Source organism: Lacerta agilis, chromosome 13, assembly GCF_009819535.1.
Source record: "Lacerta agilis isolate rLacAgi1 chromosome 13, rLacAgi1.pri, whole genome shotgun sequence".
Taxonomy (NCBI): domain Eukaryota; kingdom Metazoa; phylum Chordata; class Lepidosauria; order Squamata; family Lacertidae; genus Lacerta; species Lacerta agilis.
In genome coordinates this window covers 4,444,770-4,463,286 of record NC_046324.1, presented here as the reverse complement: position 1 = coordinate 4,463,286, position 18,517 = coordinate 4,444,770, and the positions used below count along the sequence as shown (strand labels likewise).

At 42.9% G+C, this 18,517-nt stretch overlaps 1 protein-coding gene across 11 annotated transcripts in view; it reads left to right on the top strand.

Annotated features, from left to right (window-relative positions):
* The first annotated feature begins 381 nt into the window (after positions 1–381).
* The window catches only part of HERC1 (HECT and RLD domain containing E3 ubiquitin protein ligase family member 1), a 107,803-nt gene continuing 89,667 nt past the window's right edge, over positions 382–18,517 (top strand). For all 11 annotated transcript variants that reach the window (XM_033167929.1, XM_033167923.1, XM_033167928.1 and 8 more), the window contains exons 1-2: positions 382–473; positions 16,689–17,644. In XM_033167929.1, coding sequence (XP_033023820.1) covers positions 16,715–17,644 — 930 coding nt within the window. In that variant the 5' untranslated portion in view covers positions 382–473; positions 16,689–16,714. The remainder of the gene's footprint in view (positions 474–16,688; positions 17,645–18,517) is intronic.

Here is an 18,517-nt window from a genome sequence, read left to right as displayed (position 1 = left end):
ATTATTATTATTGGTTACTGTGATAATAATTGTGCTTCTCCAAGCCTATGACAGTACTGTAATATGATTTTGTTGATGGGTCGCAGAGACCCGTGAGGTGCCCACCGCCCTCCAGCAGGGGGCGTGCTACCAGCCCCTCCTGGCCGTCCCTGCCTGCGATTGACGCCAGGGGGCGGCAAACTGTTGGAAGGCAGAGAGGAGAAACTGAAGCGGGTGAATGCGCGGGGCGGGGGACAGAAGAAAGAGGCGGCGGCGGCGGCGGATCTCGCGAGGCCCCTAAGGAAACCCCGCGAGATCTCGTCGACTCTTTCCCTCCCCGCGTCATGTTTCCTCCCCTTTGACAAGCCGCTGCCGGAGAAGCAGGAGAAGCAGGGAGGACGGGGGCGCCGCCTCTGCTGCCGCCGCCGCCTCTGCTGCCGCCTCGCGGGACCTACCGCCACGGGTCCCGCCAGCCTTGCCCGGACCGCACCTTGGTAAAGGGTTCGCCCGGCGTGCTCCTTGGCGTCACCCCGGGGCGCCCGCGCTGAGGGAAGAAGGCGAGGCCTGAGGGGAGGGGGGAGGGGCAACCGCCACCAGGGAGGGGCGAGGGGGAGGGGAGCCCCGCCAAGCTGGGAGGGGAGGGGTCCCCTCCCCCCACATGAAGGGACGGGGTTCCTCAAGGGAGGGGTGCCAGAAGCGACCCCACCCGTCACCCAGGGGCTCCCCGCCCCGAAGCCACCATTTGTGCGCGTTTCCCCCATTATTTGTGGGCGCTCCTGCCATCGACCTCTCCGTGACGCTGCTGCCGCCGCCGCCGCTGTTCATCTCGCTATCTCTTATTTATTATTATGATGCTGTTGGTGTAATAATAGATCTTGGATTTGGCTGTTCTTACGGCAATTCCGCCGTCGTCGCTAGTGATCTTATTTGTGTCAGTGCCATCCATATTACGATATTGTTGTTGCTGCTGCTCTTGCTGCTGATTGTTATTGTTATGTGTGACAGTGCGCCGTAGCAATTTGCACAGATCTGTAAGCAACGATACAAACACACACACACACACACACACACGGGGCCCATTCCCTTCCCTGTTGGCCCATACAATCTGAAATCAATTGTGAGGGAGAGAGGATGGTTTCTTGGGCTGAACAGGAGCTTGTTGATGCCTTCTTCTGTTCTGTTTTCTCGGCATTAAAATACCAGCCTCAGTCTTGGAGCCTGAAAGGCAATTTGCTTAACCACGTGGAGTTATGGATGTTTTTCCTTTTCGTTTTTTAACAGGCTACATCAAGTGCCCCATAAGTGTGTTGTCTGAAATAAAAATCACAAGCAAAACCTGCAATTAGGCCCACATCAGCAAATTCACCCCTGCATGTGTCGAGTGGTGGCATGTGGGTCTGCAACTTTTGCTTCTGATGGGTGGCTCATCTAGCCATGTGCATGGAGTGCCACCTGGGCTGGGGGATGGTGGGAATGGCTGGCCATGAGGGTTTGTGTGCATCTTCCCACAAAAGTGTATGATTTTGCAGTGGTTAATCTGAGATGCTCTCACTGTGAAAGCAGAGCACTATAATTGCACCCCTAAAATATAATAAAAGAACAAAGAGTGATCCACCCTTGAACAGCACCTTTAGGTGCCCCATTACAGTCTCCAAGCCTTACTGCAGCTGGTGGGAGGCTTTTTAAACCAGGGGTGGGTAGACGAGGTTATTCAGATCTACTTTGTTGTTTACTTGAACCTCAAGATCCACCAAAGCCAGTTGAAAAGACATACAATTAGAATTTAAAGAACAGGTTGCTTTTGAGAACATTCTAGGCCTAGGTACCAGAGTCATTGGCTCCTGGTTTATTCATTTCTGTGGCCTGAGATAGGAAAAAAGGCATTGTTGTTAAAACAAATGGGAGTCAGAAGTTCTAGTGCAAATCACCCAGATATTTACCATCCCTGATTTAAATGAGCTACCTGTCTGGGTCTTTCCAGCAAAATTGGCATACCCCCACCTGTTGCTATAGTCCGTTGTATGCACAGGATTTCTCTGTTGTTGGATATGTGAAGTGTGAAATATTCAGCTGTCAGTTTGTTGTGAGCTTGCCTTCATTGCTCTCATTTTCCTACTCATACTGAAATACTGCCCCTCAATGAGTCCAAACTTAGATTCACAAACTTAGATTCATCCCCCTGCATCCCCCCAGAAAAAAAGCACTGGGTGTGCCATATATACATTTGTTACTTTTCTAATTTTCTCTTGTACACATCACTGGGCCTTATACAGTACAGTGGTGCCCCGCTAGACGAAAATAATTCGTTCTGCGAGTATCTTCGTCTAGCAGTTTTTTCGTCTAGCGAAGCACCAATACAAAGTAGCGGTTTTCGCGCGATGAAAAAAAAATTTCGTCTTGCGAGGCAGCCCCATAGACTTTTTCATCTTGCGGGGCAGCCTTCCGCTAGCGAATAGCGAGTTTTTCGTCTAGCGAGGCATTCGTCTAGCGGGGCACCACTGTATACCTGTTTGGCGTGAAATGAAACATTTGAGTTGTCCAACACAAAGCTGTAACAAATGTTATGGTGTCAGATAATTGGCAAGAGAGGCCATTTTTCTTGTGTGTTCCTGTGATAGTCCTTAATAATATTGTGAAGCTTCTTAGTATAAATAGCACAATTATGAATTGTGTTAATAGTCCCAGCTTATTCATATATTGAAGCTTCTTTTCTAGGCTATTCTGTAGTTGCAAGCATTTTTGTAACAAAGTTAAATAACTGGAAAATAACTTCCAAGTACCTCTATGCTGGTGCTGCATATTTAGGAACTGGACTCAGAATTTTGGCCACCAACATTGCCCTTACCTATGTACAAGCATCATAACTGTATAGGTACAAACACAACCAAAGTCCTGGGACATTTCCTCTCCTCAGATGACCTTAGGCAGCTTCCAAGTCCCTCAGTGCTATAGTCTTTTCTTTGTGGTTTGATTAATTCCCCTGTCTCTTATAGGGGAATGATCATAAGGATTGCATGCATGCTTAGGATTGTCACATTGAATTTATATTCCATATTCCATGTGGACAAGCATAGGATCAGGTTCTTTGTAACTTATTTCAGCTCATAAATGAGTAGTAGATACAATGGATTTTACTTTGTGAAGAAAATGAATGCTTTATATATGAAATAGTAGCAAACAGTATGTTATACTGCATGTAAAATCAGCCATATTGTCCAGTACGATGTTATGGATTTAGTGAAACCACCAAACACTTCAATTTTCCTCATTTCAGTTGTTTAAACTTTTTGAGTGGATTTGTCTGTCTTCCATGTCACTTTAAACCAGGCGTGGGGAACCTTTAACCCTCCAGATGTTGCTGAACAGACCTAGCAAGTAGGGCGAGCAGCCAGCTATTGATTGATTGATTGAGTAACTTTATTTATACGCCACTTTTCCACAGTGTGCTGTGCCCAAAATGACTTCCAACAGATATCTGGAAATGAATAAAAATATTTATTAAAAAACACCCAGCAGACATCTACTTATTATCAAATATACATGCACTGTTATGATAGGATTTAATCAACATGTAGGGGGGCCAAAGGTTCCCCAAACCTGCTTTAAACTACAGATTAAATTAAACAATGGTTTGAACTGAACAAAACAATGTGCTGTGTATGCTGCACGCACCACATATTTTGGGGACTAATTATGATGGGGTTTTGGTCATGACATACCAACTTAAGACCAGTGCTTTAATGATGAATTCAAACTCAGTCTATTGCGGTGAGGATATTTATTTACCTATAAAGGGACTAGATTGACAGCTTGATACCAGTTTGATCTGTGCTCTACTAGTCTTCTAGCTAGCATGAGTTTGGCCAAACTGCGGGAGGCAGTGAAAGATAGGCGTGCCTGGCATGCGCTGGTCCATGGGGTCATGAAGAGTCGGACACGACTGAACGACTGAACAACAACAAGTCTTCTAGCTAGCCATATTTCTCTGGTGCCATTCAAATATTTTGGACCACAACAAGCCATGGTCTTACCAGCCCCAACATCATATGGCTGTGGTAGCTTGAGCTAATGAGAATTGTAGTTCAAAACAACTGGAGGGCACAAGGTTGGTGAAGGCTGCTCTGAATGAATAATTTTTCTTATATAAATAGGAGGGATTGTTGTTTTTAAAGAAGTTTGCTAGTGTGATGCTTGATTTAGGCTCAGGTTCATTGGTTACTTGCTAACATCTCTGTGATCATTTAACATTTATATGGCCTGGTTTGCACATTGCCCTGAGCTTAAGCATGGCTTAGCAAAAGTTTGTGGGCTCCAGGAGAGGATATCCTGACTGCTTTGCTTCTCTCCCATGAGCTAAGTAATGGGTAGCTAAACTAAGGCCCAGGGGCCGGATCTGGCCCAATCGCCTTATAAATCCAGCCTGTGGATGGTCCGGGAATCAGCATGTTTTTACATGAGTAGAATGTGTGCTTTTATTTAAAGTGCATCTCTGGGTTATTTGTGGGGCATAGGAATTAGTTCATCCCCCCCAAAAAATATAGTCCAGCCCCCCACAAGGTTTGTGGGACAGTGGACCTGTCCCCTGCTGAAAAAGTTTGCTGACCCCTGAGCTAAGTCCCAGTTTGGCTTAGTATGTTGTCCAAATTGGACTTATGATTTAGCTCTTCTTGACACACCACAAACTGTAAATCATAGGACAGATATTAGTTACAGCTTGTGGTTAGTTTTGGAGAGAGCTAAACCACGAGCCTTGTACCACACACTAAGCCAAATGATGGCGTAGCTCAGCATAACAGCAAAATGACTGTGGAGTAACTAAGCAGCCACAATCTCCTATCTGGGAGCCCGAGTGTTCACACTAAGCCATGGTTTGGCTTAATGTGATGTGCAAACCATCACATTGTTTCTAGATTGAAAATTATTTGTGAGGTTGCTGGAATGTTGTATCACCATAGTATGGTTTAGGGCTTAATGTGATGTGCAAACCATGGCATTGTTTCTAGACTGACAATTATTTGTGAGGTTGCTGGAATGTTGTGTCACCATAGTATGGTTTAGGGCTCATTCAGACTTCCTTTTTTTCATGTGTTTCTAGGCCAACTGCCGCCTGTCTACCATGGCTGCCTCTTGTGACTGATCCAGTGTCATTGAGCAAGCTGGAATGTTTCCAGGCAACTCCAGTAAGAGTGTTCCTTTCCGGAACATTGGAGATGCTGTACAATAATACAGTGGTACCTCTGGATACGAACAGCTCTGGTTGTTTATTCTTCAGGATGCGAATGCAGCATACCCAAAAGTATTTTTCTGGATTTCGCTGCGCAGGCATGCACAGAAGCGCTCTTTCATACATGTGGATTAAAAATGAAACATGTCAATGCTTAAGGGAAGGGACTATAGTCTAGACTCTAACAGCTAAAGTGAAGGTATTATAGCAGAATATGGAACATTTCAGGTTCAATCTTTGGCATGTCCCATTAAAGAACTGGATGTAGTAGGGCTGAGAGACCTCTTCCTGAGATGCTGAAAGATAAGTGTTCCTCAGGTTAGGCAGTGCAGGATGAGATGAGATGGATCATAGTCTTGGTAGATGTCTAGTGTTTGTTCTGCAAGTATAGGTGTTTATGGCTGCCATTGCAAACTTTCCCCTCCATCTCCTCAATTTGAGATGGGTTTGAAAACTCAGCAACCCTATATTCTGTCCCTTCTGTTATGTTCCATTACCGGCTGCTGTTCTTCTAGTTTTCTTTTGAGTTGAAGAAGCACTTTTAATAATTTTATAATCTTGTCATTGAATGAACAACAGCCAAGTGCCTTTATTGAAATAGATGTAATAGTATTTTTATATAAGCCAGAAGTTCAGTATGTTCTAAGCAAGTGATAGAGCAATCAACAGACCACAATGACAACATTTTTTCTTCAAGCTTGTTAAGAGTGTGTCTGTGTTTAACAAGGAGCTGCTGACAACAGTTAAAAATGGACATATATTTAGGGGCTGCTGAAGTGTTTATTTTTCTTACTCCTCTGTGTTTCTGATTTTGCATGGAGACTATCTCCAGCAAATTTATTTTCTAACCTTCTGGAGAAGTGACAGACCTTTTGTCAGCTTATCAACATACTGGATTCTAAACAAGTGTTTGTTTTGCTGGTGATGACAAGGGTTCTAGAGTCCAACTCTTCTGCGGTGTGAGTAATTGTGAACCCTTGAAATATGCACACAGCTACCACTAGAAGCTTGGATATTTACAGAATCACAAGACTGATTTTATTCACATTTCAGTTTTAAAGTCTTTGTTGCATGAGTCTCACATTGAAGATTAAAGAGGACACAGTTTTAGCAAGATAAGATTATGTTGCTAGTATACCCCTCTTTCAGTCCTCCCTGGTTGTTGCTGGTGGTAAGACTGTGATTTGTTCTAGGGTAGCCAGTTTGAGATAGTGTATGAGACTGATTCTCGCAACCCTTTTTGGTTCCCTGTTGACTGTTCTTCAGAACAGTTCTTCAGAAAATGCTGAAGGGTGTTCTGCAGTTATGTCACCACTGTGTTTGAACGTTCACAAGTGTGATCTTGCCCCCAGAATTCACAACTCATGTGAGCGTTACTATCTTGTCATTGTTCATGTGAATTGGCCCTGAGCAGAGCAAAGGAATGCCCTCGTTCTGTGGTGCCTGGACTTTACCTCTAAGGGCTGTGGTTGGAGCAAGCTTTGGGTTGTAACCTTATACACTGGGGCATGACAGATTTAAAGTTTGTATTCATTCAGTTTGAGAAGCTGTTTTGTTTGTTCGTCAGCAAAAGGCAAATACCAGTATTCCCAGAGAAGGCGAACACTCACCATCTCCTTCAGATGCATGTTTCAAGCCTTATAGCGTTTAAACAAGAAGCTATAGATTCTGTAGTAGGACTTAATACAGTAACAATAGGCCTTGCATTTCATTTATACATTTGTGAACCAAAATTTTAAAATGTGGCAGCAATTATTGGCAGCTGTGTTGAACACACAATTGATGGTGGTTTTTGTATGTTCATATAGCACAATCCATGTAGATGCAGAGCAAGATAGCAAAAAAGACAGCCTTATCTTGTATTTATGGCCTAACTATGAGCTCATGCAGATACTTATGGCAAAACTAGATGATTAGGAGAAAGTGTTGATCAGGTACCCCCAAATTCAGCCCTCCAGATGTTTTGGGACTACAACTCCCATCATCCCTAGCTAACAGGACCAGTGGTCAGGGATGATGGGAATTGTAGTCCCAAAACATCTGGAGGGCCAAGTTTGGGGATGCCTGGTGTTGATGCATACTTGGTTCTCCTACTCTGATTATGTGTAGTAAATATCAACATGTGATGTGATGTCAGTGTGGGATGTGAGTCCCATGTGGGAAGTGATGCCATCGTATCACAATCATACCTTTTGGTTTCCTAGACTTCACTAGAGGAGATATGGGATTGATGCTTTCAGTCGTGTGTTTCCTTTATTTTCTAGTTCAACCTTCACCATCCTGATACCCTCTAGAGCTCCTAGTAGACAGGAATCCAAGTCTACCAAAATGAAATACAAACTGTATGCTTGTATTTTTAAATAACACTTTATCCTCTACTGTGTTTTTTCCTTAAAAATAATAGTAATCTTAGCTCGCTTATCCCAATGTATAGGTAACTATACACACCCTTCTTTGTCTTTGTTTTCCTTAACCTTTTATTCATCAAGTCATCTTATTTTTGTAGTACACCAGTCTTAACTAAGCCCCCCCCCCCCCCGGGGACAAATATACTGTACTCAGAAGTATGTTCAGTTTGCCACATTTTTAAACCATCTTTCTTGCATAGAAGATGGTTGGCATTTTATAAATAATGGCTTATGATCTAAAAGACATGATACAAAAGGAAAAAGGAAGAGGGAGGGAAGAGGAATATAAGCAGGTACAGGCACCAGCTGTTTCATACTGTAATGAAGTTGTATAACTAGGTTGTTGCAGGAGACAGACAGTTCTGTGGCAAGAGGCTCTTGATGGCAGTTAGTCCTGGCTAAGTTTGCTGGAATGAAGGGATGCGGGATTATGCTTTGGGATCAGTTTTAGGGCCAGAAAAAGGGGTGTGACTATTATGCGATGGCAACAATTATGCAGTGAAATACAGCAATAAACAAACAAACAAACAAACATTTTTATTATTTATACCCCACCCATATGGCTGGATTGCCAGTGTGGTGTAGTGGTTAGTGTGTGTCTGTATGACTAGGATCTGGGCAACCAGGGTTCAAATCTCGACTCAGCCATGAAGTTTATTGGGTGTTACTATCCTATACATAAGGGACGTGGGTGGCGCTGTGGGTTAAACCACAGAGCCTAGGGCTTGCAGATCAGAAGGTTGGCGGTTCGAATCCCCGTGACGGGGTAAGCTCCCGTTGCTCGGTCCCAGCTCCTGCTCACCTAGCAGTTCGAAAGCACGTCAAAGTGCAAGTAGATAAATACCGGTAGGTACCGGTCTGGCGGGAAGGTAAATGGCATTTCCGTGCGCTGCTCTGGTTCACCAGAAGCGGCTTAGTCATGCTGGCCACATGACCCGGAAAAACTGTCTGCAGACAAACGTCGGCTCCATCGGCCAGTAAAGCAAGATGAGCGCTGCAACCCCAGAGTCGTCCGCGACTGGACCTAACGGTCAGGGCGGGGTACCTTTACCTTTTAAGTTTGCTGGAAAGGTCCTTGTTATCAGTGTTCAAAATTAACCAGTTGCCAGTTGCTTTCTGCGACTCAGGAGCACCCCCTGGTGACCAAACAGAGATTTCCAGTTACATGGTTTGCTACCAAGACCACCTCTGGCTGGGCAGGAGTTGTGCTGAGGAAGACAGAACCTTTTCATTGTTGTATGATTTGCATAAGTAAACAAACTGTGAAGAAGCTCTTTCTCAGCTTCTCTCTTGCAGGCAGTGGAGAGCAGAAAGGGAGATCTGGCTGATTTTTCACCCCTCCTCTTAAATCTCAAACTTTGCAGATAGAAACACATTGTGGTTTGCAAACAAATGGATTGCTTCTCTATTGCGGAGGTTGGGGAGCAGGAAAGGAGATCTGGCTAATTTTCATCCCTTCCCTTCAGTCTTTTTGTGAGACATATTGCGGTTTTACTTGTGGGGCTTCTGATGCTGATTCCTATGCTGGCCGATTATTTAAGAGCCTTCTAACGGTGACCTTCTCAAAAGTGAAATGGCTCTAGCAGTAAAGCAGTGCCTCTTTTCTTGCTTTGCCTTTCATTTAGTCTCATAATAATATTTTTGCTGGCTTATTTGGATTCTGCTTCATCTTTTTTTAATAGGATGCAGGTTGAGCATGGGGGTGGGGAGACCACACTGGAAATTATGACAAAAAGGAGAAGGGGGGGGGAGGAGGTTTCCCTTCCTGTGTATCCCATTTTGAAATTTGATTTTGTGTATCTGATGGTGTATTTGGTGTGGAGGGAGGTGTGTAAGTCGAATAAACATTCTTGAGGTGTATAAGTCAAATAAACTGTTATGTATTGAAGTTCTCACCCTAGGCCACTAGGGGTGTGTGTATATAGTTCATTCTGCTGCAGTTCTCACTCAGGTCCACACATGCAAATGAGGGATTGAAAGTGACGTTCTTGGACTGGGTAACTACAGAAAGTTGTTACTGTTGCTTGTAGCCGAGTTCTATATAAGCAGGCTGCTGAGCCCTTCACTTCAGTTCTGTTCCAGCCTGAGAATAAAGAGAGCTGCTTGGAGAATCACTGTGTCGTCTGCTATGTCCTAAGAAACACATTCAGGTCTAGTTCTTTGTTCCAGTCTTGCCCATTTGTGACAGTGAGTGAGATTTACTGGATGTGGGTTTTCTGCTTTGTGAACCCAACTCGGCAGCATTTCTAACCTTTACTGGAGATGAGTTAGCAAAGTCTGCTGATGACACCAAGTTGTTCTGGGTAGTTTTTAACTGAAAGAGGCTGTGAGGTGCTCCAAAACCAAAAGGATCTCTCCAAGCTGAGTGAATGAGTATTAAAATGATAAATCCGATTCATTGTTAACAAACAAGTGATGCATGCTGGGGCAAAATATTAATTTCACTGCACACAGGTGGTGTAGTGACAATAAAGGTTTATTATCATCATCATCATCATCATCATCATCATCATCCTGAAATTACATATATGCTTTTGAGGTCTGAGCTGGCGGTGACTGACCAAGAATGAGATCTTAGACTCATAGAGGATTGGTCAATTAAGATGTTGACCCAGGTTGTGGTAAAATGGGTGAATTATAGTTTTGTGACCTTTAGGAAAAGGATTGAAAACAAAACTGGAAATACCATAATGGCCTTATACAAGCCTATGGTGCAGCTGCACATGGAATACTGTCAAATTCTGGTCACTATGTCTCTTAAAGGATATAATGCTGGATTTTTTTTTAAAGAAATGGTGGAGCATCACCAGTGCTATTTTTCTAGAAAAATAGGTGCTGGAACTCTCCATGAACACTTCCCTCATTTTCTTAGAATGGCAATGACACCTACCTGAGGGGTGCCGGAACTGTGTTTTCATGAGTTCGGCTGAGCATCCTACTTTTTAAAAGATTTGCATAAGAGCTCCTTTACCATTTACAGGGAAATGCTTTCCTTTACAGAAATAAAATTGATATATAACTTTGAAAATAATTGCATTATGCCTTTCCAACTCTACAAGTCTATGATTCTGTGTGGACATGAATGGACAGAATGAGACCATGTCCCTCACTGGCAGCTCCAGTAATCACAGAAGCTATGACTTTGCTTACTGAAAGAAAAAGGTTCTCCCCAGTGAGAGATGATGATGATGATGATGATGATGATAATAACAACAACAACAACAACAACAACAACAACAACAACACCATATTTCACCACATAATCGTCACATTTCAATGCTGATTTTTCTTTCAAAAAATGGGGGGGGGGTGCTGCAATTATGCGCAGAATTATCAAAGGACACCCTTTCTTGCTAGGGAGAGAAAGAAGCAAACCCTTTCTCATGGCCAGGAGTGATAACATTGGTGGGGGGCAGGGCTGGGTAAGAGCAGCATCAGCAACAAGTGAAAATAAAAAGGAAGAAATAAGTTTGTTTTATGTCCCCCCCCCCTCGCTGGAGGTTCAAAGACAGCAAAGGCTCCCTTGGCAGGCCGGGGAGGGGGAGACACACAACTGTCCTGTCGAAAGAACAAAGTCCATTACCTCAAGCACAAGGCAGCCATTACATATGGAGATGCTCCTGGCGTTTACCTACAACTCCCATGATTCCCAGAGCCTGCAACTCCCATGATTCCTCCCGACTACCCTCCTGTTTTTTGTTTTTTTTAAAATACCCTTTAGCCATACCTGCTGGTGTGCAGTTGAATGTTTTAATATGGTAAATTAAATTCAACTAAATTCAACCTGCAGGAGGCCCCCACTTGTCTTGTTTATTGCTCCTGCAATGATTATGCTTTGGGATCAATTTTAGGGCCAGAAAAAGGGGTGCGACTATTATGTGGTGGCAACAACTATGCGGTGAAATACAGCAACAAACAAACAAACAAACAAACAAACAATTTTATTATTTATACCCCACCCATATGGCTGGATTGCCAGTGTGGTATAGTGGTTAGTGTGTGTCTGTACGACTAGGATCTGGGCAACCAGGGTTCAAATCTCAACCCAGCCAAGAAGTTTATTGGGTGTTACTATCCTATACATAGGGGACACAGGTGGTGCTGTGGGTTAAACCACAGAGCTTAGGGCTTGCTGATCAGAAGGTCAGCATTTTGAATCCCTGTGACTGGGTGAGCTCCCGTTCCTCGGTCCCAGTTCCTGCCCACCTAGCAGTTCGAAAGCACGTCAAAGTGCAAGTAGATAAATAGGTACCGTTCTGGCGGGAAGGTAAATGGCATTTCCATGCACAGCTCTGGTTCGCCAGAAGTGGCTTAGTCATGCTGGCCACATGACCTGGAAGCTGTACGCTGGCTCCCTCAGCCAGTACTGGACCTAATGGTCAGGGGTCCCTTTACCTTTACATTTATCCTATACATGCCTAAATTTAAGTCCTACTGTCCTCTTTGTATAACCTGTTTTGCTGTGGCTGGTTACAACCTTCCAGACTGCAAAAAGAAAAAAGTAAATTCTGTGTTTTAAAAGAAATTGTCTTTTGTGCACAGCATTTATTCCATCTTCAGCTAGATACCCCGTATTGTATTCATTTGCTTTGTAATCCTGCTTTAAAAAAATGTTTCTATTGTTGTGGCGACCATAACCTAGGTTGAAGGTGCCATTTGGCTCCTATCTTATATCTCAGTTTCTAACCCTGCTTGTCATCTTACCCCTTCCTCTGCTACAGCCAGGCAATATGTTGTAAGGCTGCAGGCATCCTGGTGTAGTGTTGCACAGTCCCCCGCCTTTATTTAGTACTCTGCTGGACTCATCACAGTAGGAGGTGATCCTATTGGGTAGGGGCTTGGCATTTTGCTGGTTTGAGTCTCAACCACCTGCTGCTCAGAATACAGTTGTACCTTGGTTGTCAAACGCTGTGGAACTTGGACGTTTTGGCTCCCGAACACCGCAAATCTAGATGTGATTGTTATGGGTTGCAAATGTTCTTTTGGAACCTAAACGTCTGATGGGGCTTCCGCAGCCAATCAGAAGCCGTGATTTGGTTGTCGAACGGACTTCCAGAACAGATTCTGTTTGACTTCCAAGGTACGACTACAGTGATTTTTCTCAACTACCGGTAGTTCTGTCCATGAGTTGGTTAGATAAGATGTAACAAAGAGTTCACAGGCCTTGGAACTTCATGTGCCAGATGGCAAAGATGTCCTGCGCATGTTTTGAACTACAGAGCCCATCTCCCGTAGTATCATATGGTCAGAACTGACTGGAACTCCCGAGAATTGTAGGTGAAAACATTTAGATTAGAGAAGGTGGGAGAGACTCAGAGGGACAGTGTGCTCGTAATTATTCCCATTTTATCCACTGTGTGACATAGTGATCTCCCTGGCCATTCTGGATAGGGTTCTAGGCAGCTGGGGGTGGTTTAGCTTGGCTGCTTTTCAGCATTTAGAGATGATTGTGTTTATATCATTCTTTTCCAATTTTTGTGTGTCTGTTTGGCTTTTTATGACTTCTGTCATTCAGCAGGATATCTCTATTACGGTACAGCTCAAATATTTGATTGTAGTCTCCTGGTTTGCTGAAGTTATTTCAAATATTTATTTGCTAGATGGCATTCTCTGGCTAGATGGTTCTCTGAAATATGTGCCATCTTTTAACATTGTATATTACAATGTAAATTAGATGGCCTACAAAACAGATAAAAGAAAAAGAACAGCCTTAGTACCATGTCCAAATACCTGCTGACTAGAACAAGGCTAGTCCTTCAGGTCTAATATCTTCCTTCAGTTTTCTGAAATATTAGACTTCTTTGATTTTGTCCCCCATACACTGTCACCCCCACTCTCCATTACACAAAACAGAAATGAGGTAATGAGACTTGTCCAGGTTGAACTGTTTGAGGACTGAATTGCAGATTTCTTACCGCAGTGTTGCTATAGCAATGTATGTGACTGTTGTTCATTCTGCAGTAAGCTTCTCATGACAAGTGTTGGTATGCAGGACACACAGAAAACAGGAAAAGGAGGCTAGTGTTGTGAGACTGTAAAATAAGTTGCTCTGGTATTGCTTCCAGGTATTATGTAATGTTTTTCTTTTATGGTGTGTGCATAGAGCAGCATACAGACATATATATTGTAGTTAAATCTTTTGCTGTCTTATTTTTCTTCTGCAAAATCACCCTGATAGTTGAAATGCATACTGGGATGCTTAATAATAATAATAATAATAATATTTATACCCTGCCCATCTGGCTGGGTTTCCCTAGCCACTCTGGGTGGGTTACAGCATATATAAAACATAGTAAAATATCAAACAGTAAAAAATTCCCGATACAGGACTGCCTTCAGATGTCTTCCAAAAGTTATGTAGTTCTTTATCTCCTTGACATCTGAAGGGAGGGTGTTCCACAGGGAGGGCACCACTACCAAGAAAGACAGCTGCAAGTCCAAAATGACTCCCAGGCTGCACACCTGTTCCTTCAGGGTCATGGTTACCCCGATCAGGACCAGGGAATCCTCCACCCCCACCCACCCCCTGTCCTCCATTTAATGGGAGGAGATAGTTGCCCGGCCCCCTCTAATATTTTATTGGAGGGGCTGAAGCCCCCACATCCCCTAGAGGTTGACTCCTATGACTTGAACTAACTTTTCATCTCTCTGCAGAGCTGTTGCCAGGCGAAAATAAAGGTGTTGGTTGCTAATTTTTGCACCAGTAAAATTAAATCCCCTTCCCCAACCATATTTCAAAGGCTAGCCATGCTTAGGGCATTTTGTGTGTATATCTGTGTCAAGGTTGGGGCATCTGTGGCCCTCCAGATGCTGTTGACCTGGGGCTGGTATGAGTTGGAGTCCAGCATGGACAAGAATCAGGAATGACAGGAGCCATCATCTCAACCACTCAACAGGTTCCCTATTTTCATTCATGTGTTTTAACATGTACCCAGTCCCATATTTTCATGTTAAAATATCAGATTCAAAAAAGGAATGATAAATTTCTTAGTGGGCTTTTAGTTTAGTAAACATCAGTTTTAAATGAGCCAGTTCTGCAAGTTTGAAAAGCTGGGAGTAGATAGAGAGCAGGCAAGTTATCTGTGACCAGACAGTACATCCTGCTGACTAAATACTGAGAGAGCCTGCAGGAGGATGTAGGGTTCTGGCACTAGATAAACACATCCAATGCATATTTCTAATAGGAAGCAAACAACTTTGGTGTGCAGGGTGTGGCTTCCTTAAACAGTATTAAAATACTTGTTTCTTCTCTTGGGGTAATAGTAACAGCAGCAGCAGAAGCAGCAGCAGCAGCAGCAACTACCGGCACTACTACTACTACTACTACTACTACTTCACTCCTTTAATAGGGTGAATGAGGTCCTTTATAGCAGGAGGTTAGCAAGTAGCAGATTTCTGTGGAACTGTGGCTAAACAAGTTAAGCTGAGTGTCTTGGTGATTTGGGGCTCCAAAATAAAAAAGGAACAGTTTTTAGGATTACTTTAAAAATAAGTGCTTTTCTCCATTTTCTTGCTAAATGGAAATAAGTCATTCTCTAGATAAGCCTTCAACAGATGTTTTAGTCTTCAACTCCCATCATTCTCAGCTAGCAAAGGCTGTTGTAATTGATAGAAGAACCTTGGGAAGAGGTGGCAAGGGCTCAACTCTGGTCATGTGCGAGCAGGTGGCAAATAAAAGTATTCAGTCTCCAGCAACTCTTTTGTTTAATTCTGTCATGGTAAGCTATCATGACAAAAATAATATAAAAATAAAGCTAGTACTCCCTTCAGTGTATATTGTGTTAACTACTGCTGTAATATTATGGTTAGCTGAAGGAAATCAAAATAGAGCTAAAGTAATAATAATGGTTGTTGCTATAATTTATTATTTTTATAGCACCATTGATTATATGGCACTTTGCAGGGTAGCAAAAGCAAAAAAAACAGGTAGCGGATCCCTTGAGTCTCTTAGAATCTGGATTTGACAGTGGAGAAGACAATTGAGAGGAAATGGGGTTGAGAGAGGCAAATGCAGTTGTGTGTACTTGGTGGAGGGTTTTGAGGATTAAGAGTTGAGCCAGAGAAGCCACAAAAGAAGGGTGCTTTTGAGGAGGGACTTGGAAGAAGTTGCATCAAGTAGAACTCTGGTGGGAGTTCTAGGCATCAGGGGCACCAAGGGAGACAAAGTGGGAGACTTGGTACCTGTTAGTCCACTCTTGGTCATTGCTTCTTTGTTTGACAGCCATGGGACTGCCAGTTGTAGGAAAGTGATAACCAAAAGTTGCTTGACTATCAGTTATCATTTCATGGATTCAGGTTTTCCTGTTGGTTCTGATTAATGGTAAACTTAAAGGAGTAGGGAAATGAATAGAGAATAGACTTATGTGTGGCTACTGGTCATAGTAACAAGGAAATTGCTGCCTTCAGAAGCATTGTTCCTCTGAAGAACCTGGAGACAGCCTGTTGAGGAGGGTTGTTGCCTCCACACTCTTCTTGTCAGCTTCCTGGAGGCATCTGTCCAGCCATCACTAGAAGCAGGATGCCAGTATGTGGTTTCATCCAGCAAGCCTGTTCTTATTTCTTTTTGCTTCATGATTGTAAGCGTTGTTTAATCTTATTTTGGGAAGAGCGCTATCCATGTGGTTACCTTTGTAGCTGGAGGTTATGAGAGCTTACAACTAGAAGGTGCTCTTTATCGCTACCAATTCTGACAACATTGCTTGCCATACTTAAAAATTATAGTCCTTAAAAACCTCTTGTGAATGTGTATCTAGACCCATTCTTTTGAGGGCATTACTAGTAGGTTTTTGAGGAACAAAATTGTGAGTGTTTATGGAAGAAGCTTTGGGTAATGCTTGACATACTATCACAGCAGATTTCCCTAAAATCATGGATGAGCTTATGCTCAGCTTCAAATATCAACAATCCTTAATTCAGGGAGAACAGTGGCATGTAACATACACCCTTTTCTCCTCAACTTTAAATAAGCATTAAGCAGATAATTTATAGACCTGTGTCCAGTGTTGATCTTTAAAAACTGGATTTTTGTACAACTAGGCAGTTGTTTGTTTAATAAATATCTTCTCTTCTATTTGTAGGACTAATGGCAGGTGAATAAACCAACATGGCAGCCATGGTTCCACCAGTGAAGCTGAAATGGCTTGAACATCTAAATAGCTCTTGGATCACAGAAGATAGTGAATCTATTGCTACAAGGGAAGGAGTCTCCATCTTATATGCTAAATTAGTCAGTAATAAAGAAGTAGTACCATTGCCTCAGCAGGTTCTCTGTCTCAAAGGACCTCAGCTACCAGATTTTGAACGGGAGTCCTTATCAAGCGATGAACAGGACCACTACTTGGATGCCCTTCTTAGCAGCCAGCTGGCTCTGGCTAAGATGGTGTGCTCAGACTCTCCGTTTGCTGGAGCACTTCGCAAACGTTTGCTTGTGTTACAACGCATCTTTTATGCACTTTCTAATAAATATCATGATAAAGGCAAGGTGAAACAGCAGCAGCATTCTCCAGAAAGCAGTTCTGGGTCAACAGACATCCATTCCGTTAGTGAGCGGCCAAGGTCAAGTACAGACGCGCTAATAGAAATGGGGGTCCGGACTGGACTGAGCCTGTTATTTGCACTGTTACGGCAAAGCTGGATGATGCCTGCTTCAGGACCTGGGATTAGCCTTTGCAATGATGTTATCCACACTGCGATAGAGGTTGTGAGCTCTTTGCCACCTTTATCTCTAGCTAATGAAAGTAAAATCCCACCAATGGGTCTGGACTGCCTGTCTCAGGTAACAACATTTCTTAAAGGAGTAACAATTCCCAACTCTGGAGCAGATACTCTTGGACGGAGGTTAGCTTCTGAGTTGCTGCTTGGCTTGGCTGCTCAGCGTGGGTCACTTCGGTATCTCCTGGAATGGATTGAAATGGCACTAAGTGCATCAGCAGTGGTCAACACAATGGAGAAGAACAAAATGTTGCATACACAGGAGGGGATGATCAGTTTTGATTGTTTCATGAACATATTGATGCAAATGAGGCGGTCATTGGTATGTATGCAGAATGTATACTTCAAATTGATTTTCTTAATTATTGACTCTTACTTCCATTAACAGATTCACTGCATCATTAAGATTTATATAGGTTTTGGAGTCCCTGTGTGCATGCATTGGCATGAGTTATACTTAGAGCTCATCCAGACTGCATTTTATGTCACGTTTCTAAGACCAGGTTCATGCATTAAAGCTCTGTGTGTGAACGTGTTTTCCCCCCTGTTCCAGTGTTTTCCCTGGGAAAACCCACATTTTAGTGCTAAATTAAAAACACAGCGCAAAAGGAAGTCTGCATGAGGCCAGAGTGGCATGACAGTATCAGGAATATCTGAACTGGGATTGATTTGTCTTTAACTTTAACATACTTGAATATTTGTATAGGCTTTAACTTCAGTCATTTTGATAAAACAGAAATGATAGACAGTCAAGAGCAACTTGCAACACTGCTAAGTGGTTATAATTATTCCTTGCAAATAAAGCTAGCTGGGACAATCCAGTAATTCAGTTATAAAGGATTTTAAGATTTTGGTTTTAAAAAAATACTTGCTTGAGATTTTTTTTCTGTGACTTCTGCCCACCAGTTCTGCTTATTTAGAAGAAGCAAATTAAAGTTTAATTGTCTGCTCCATTCTGCTCTGAAAATTACACTTGTTAATTCAACCCTGTGATTCCCTTCATGGTACTATTTTAAAGATCCGACAAAATTGTGACTAACTTAAAAATGTTGGTAGTAGGGCTGCAAATCAAAGGCTTATGCTTAAACTATGAAATAATGGTTACCCACATACTGTGTAGTTTCATTGCTTGGGGAGACGGGGAATCAATTGTGGCTTTATATTTTCTGTGAGATACTGGTTGGGAATAGGGAAT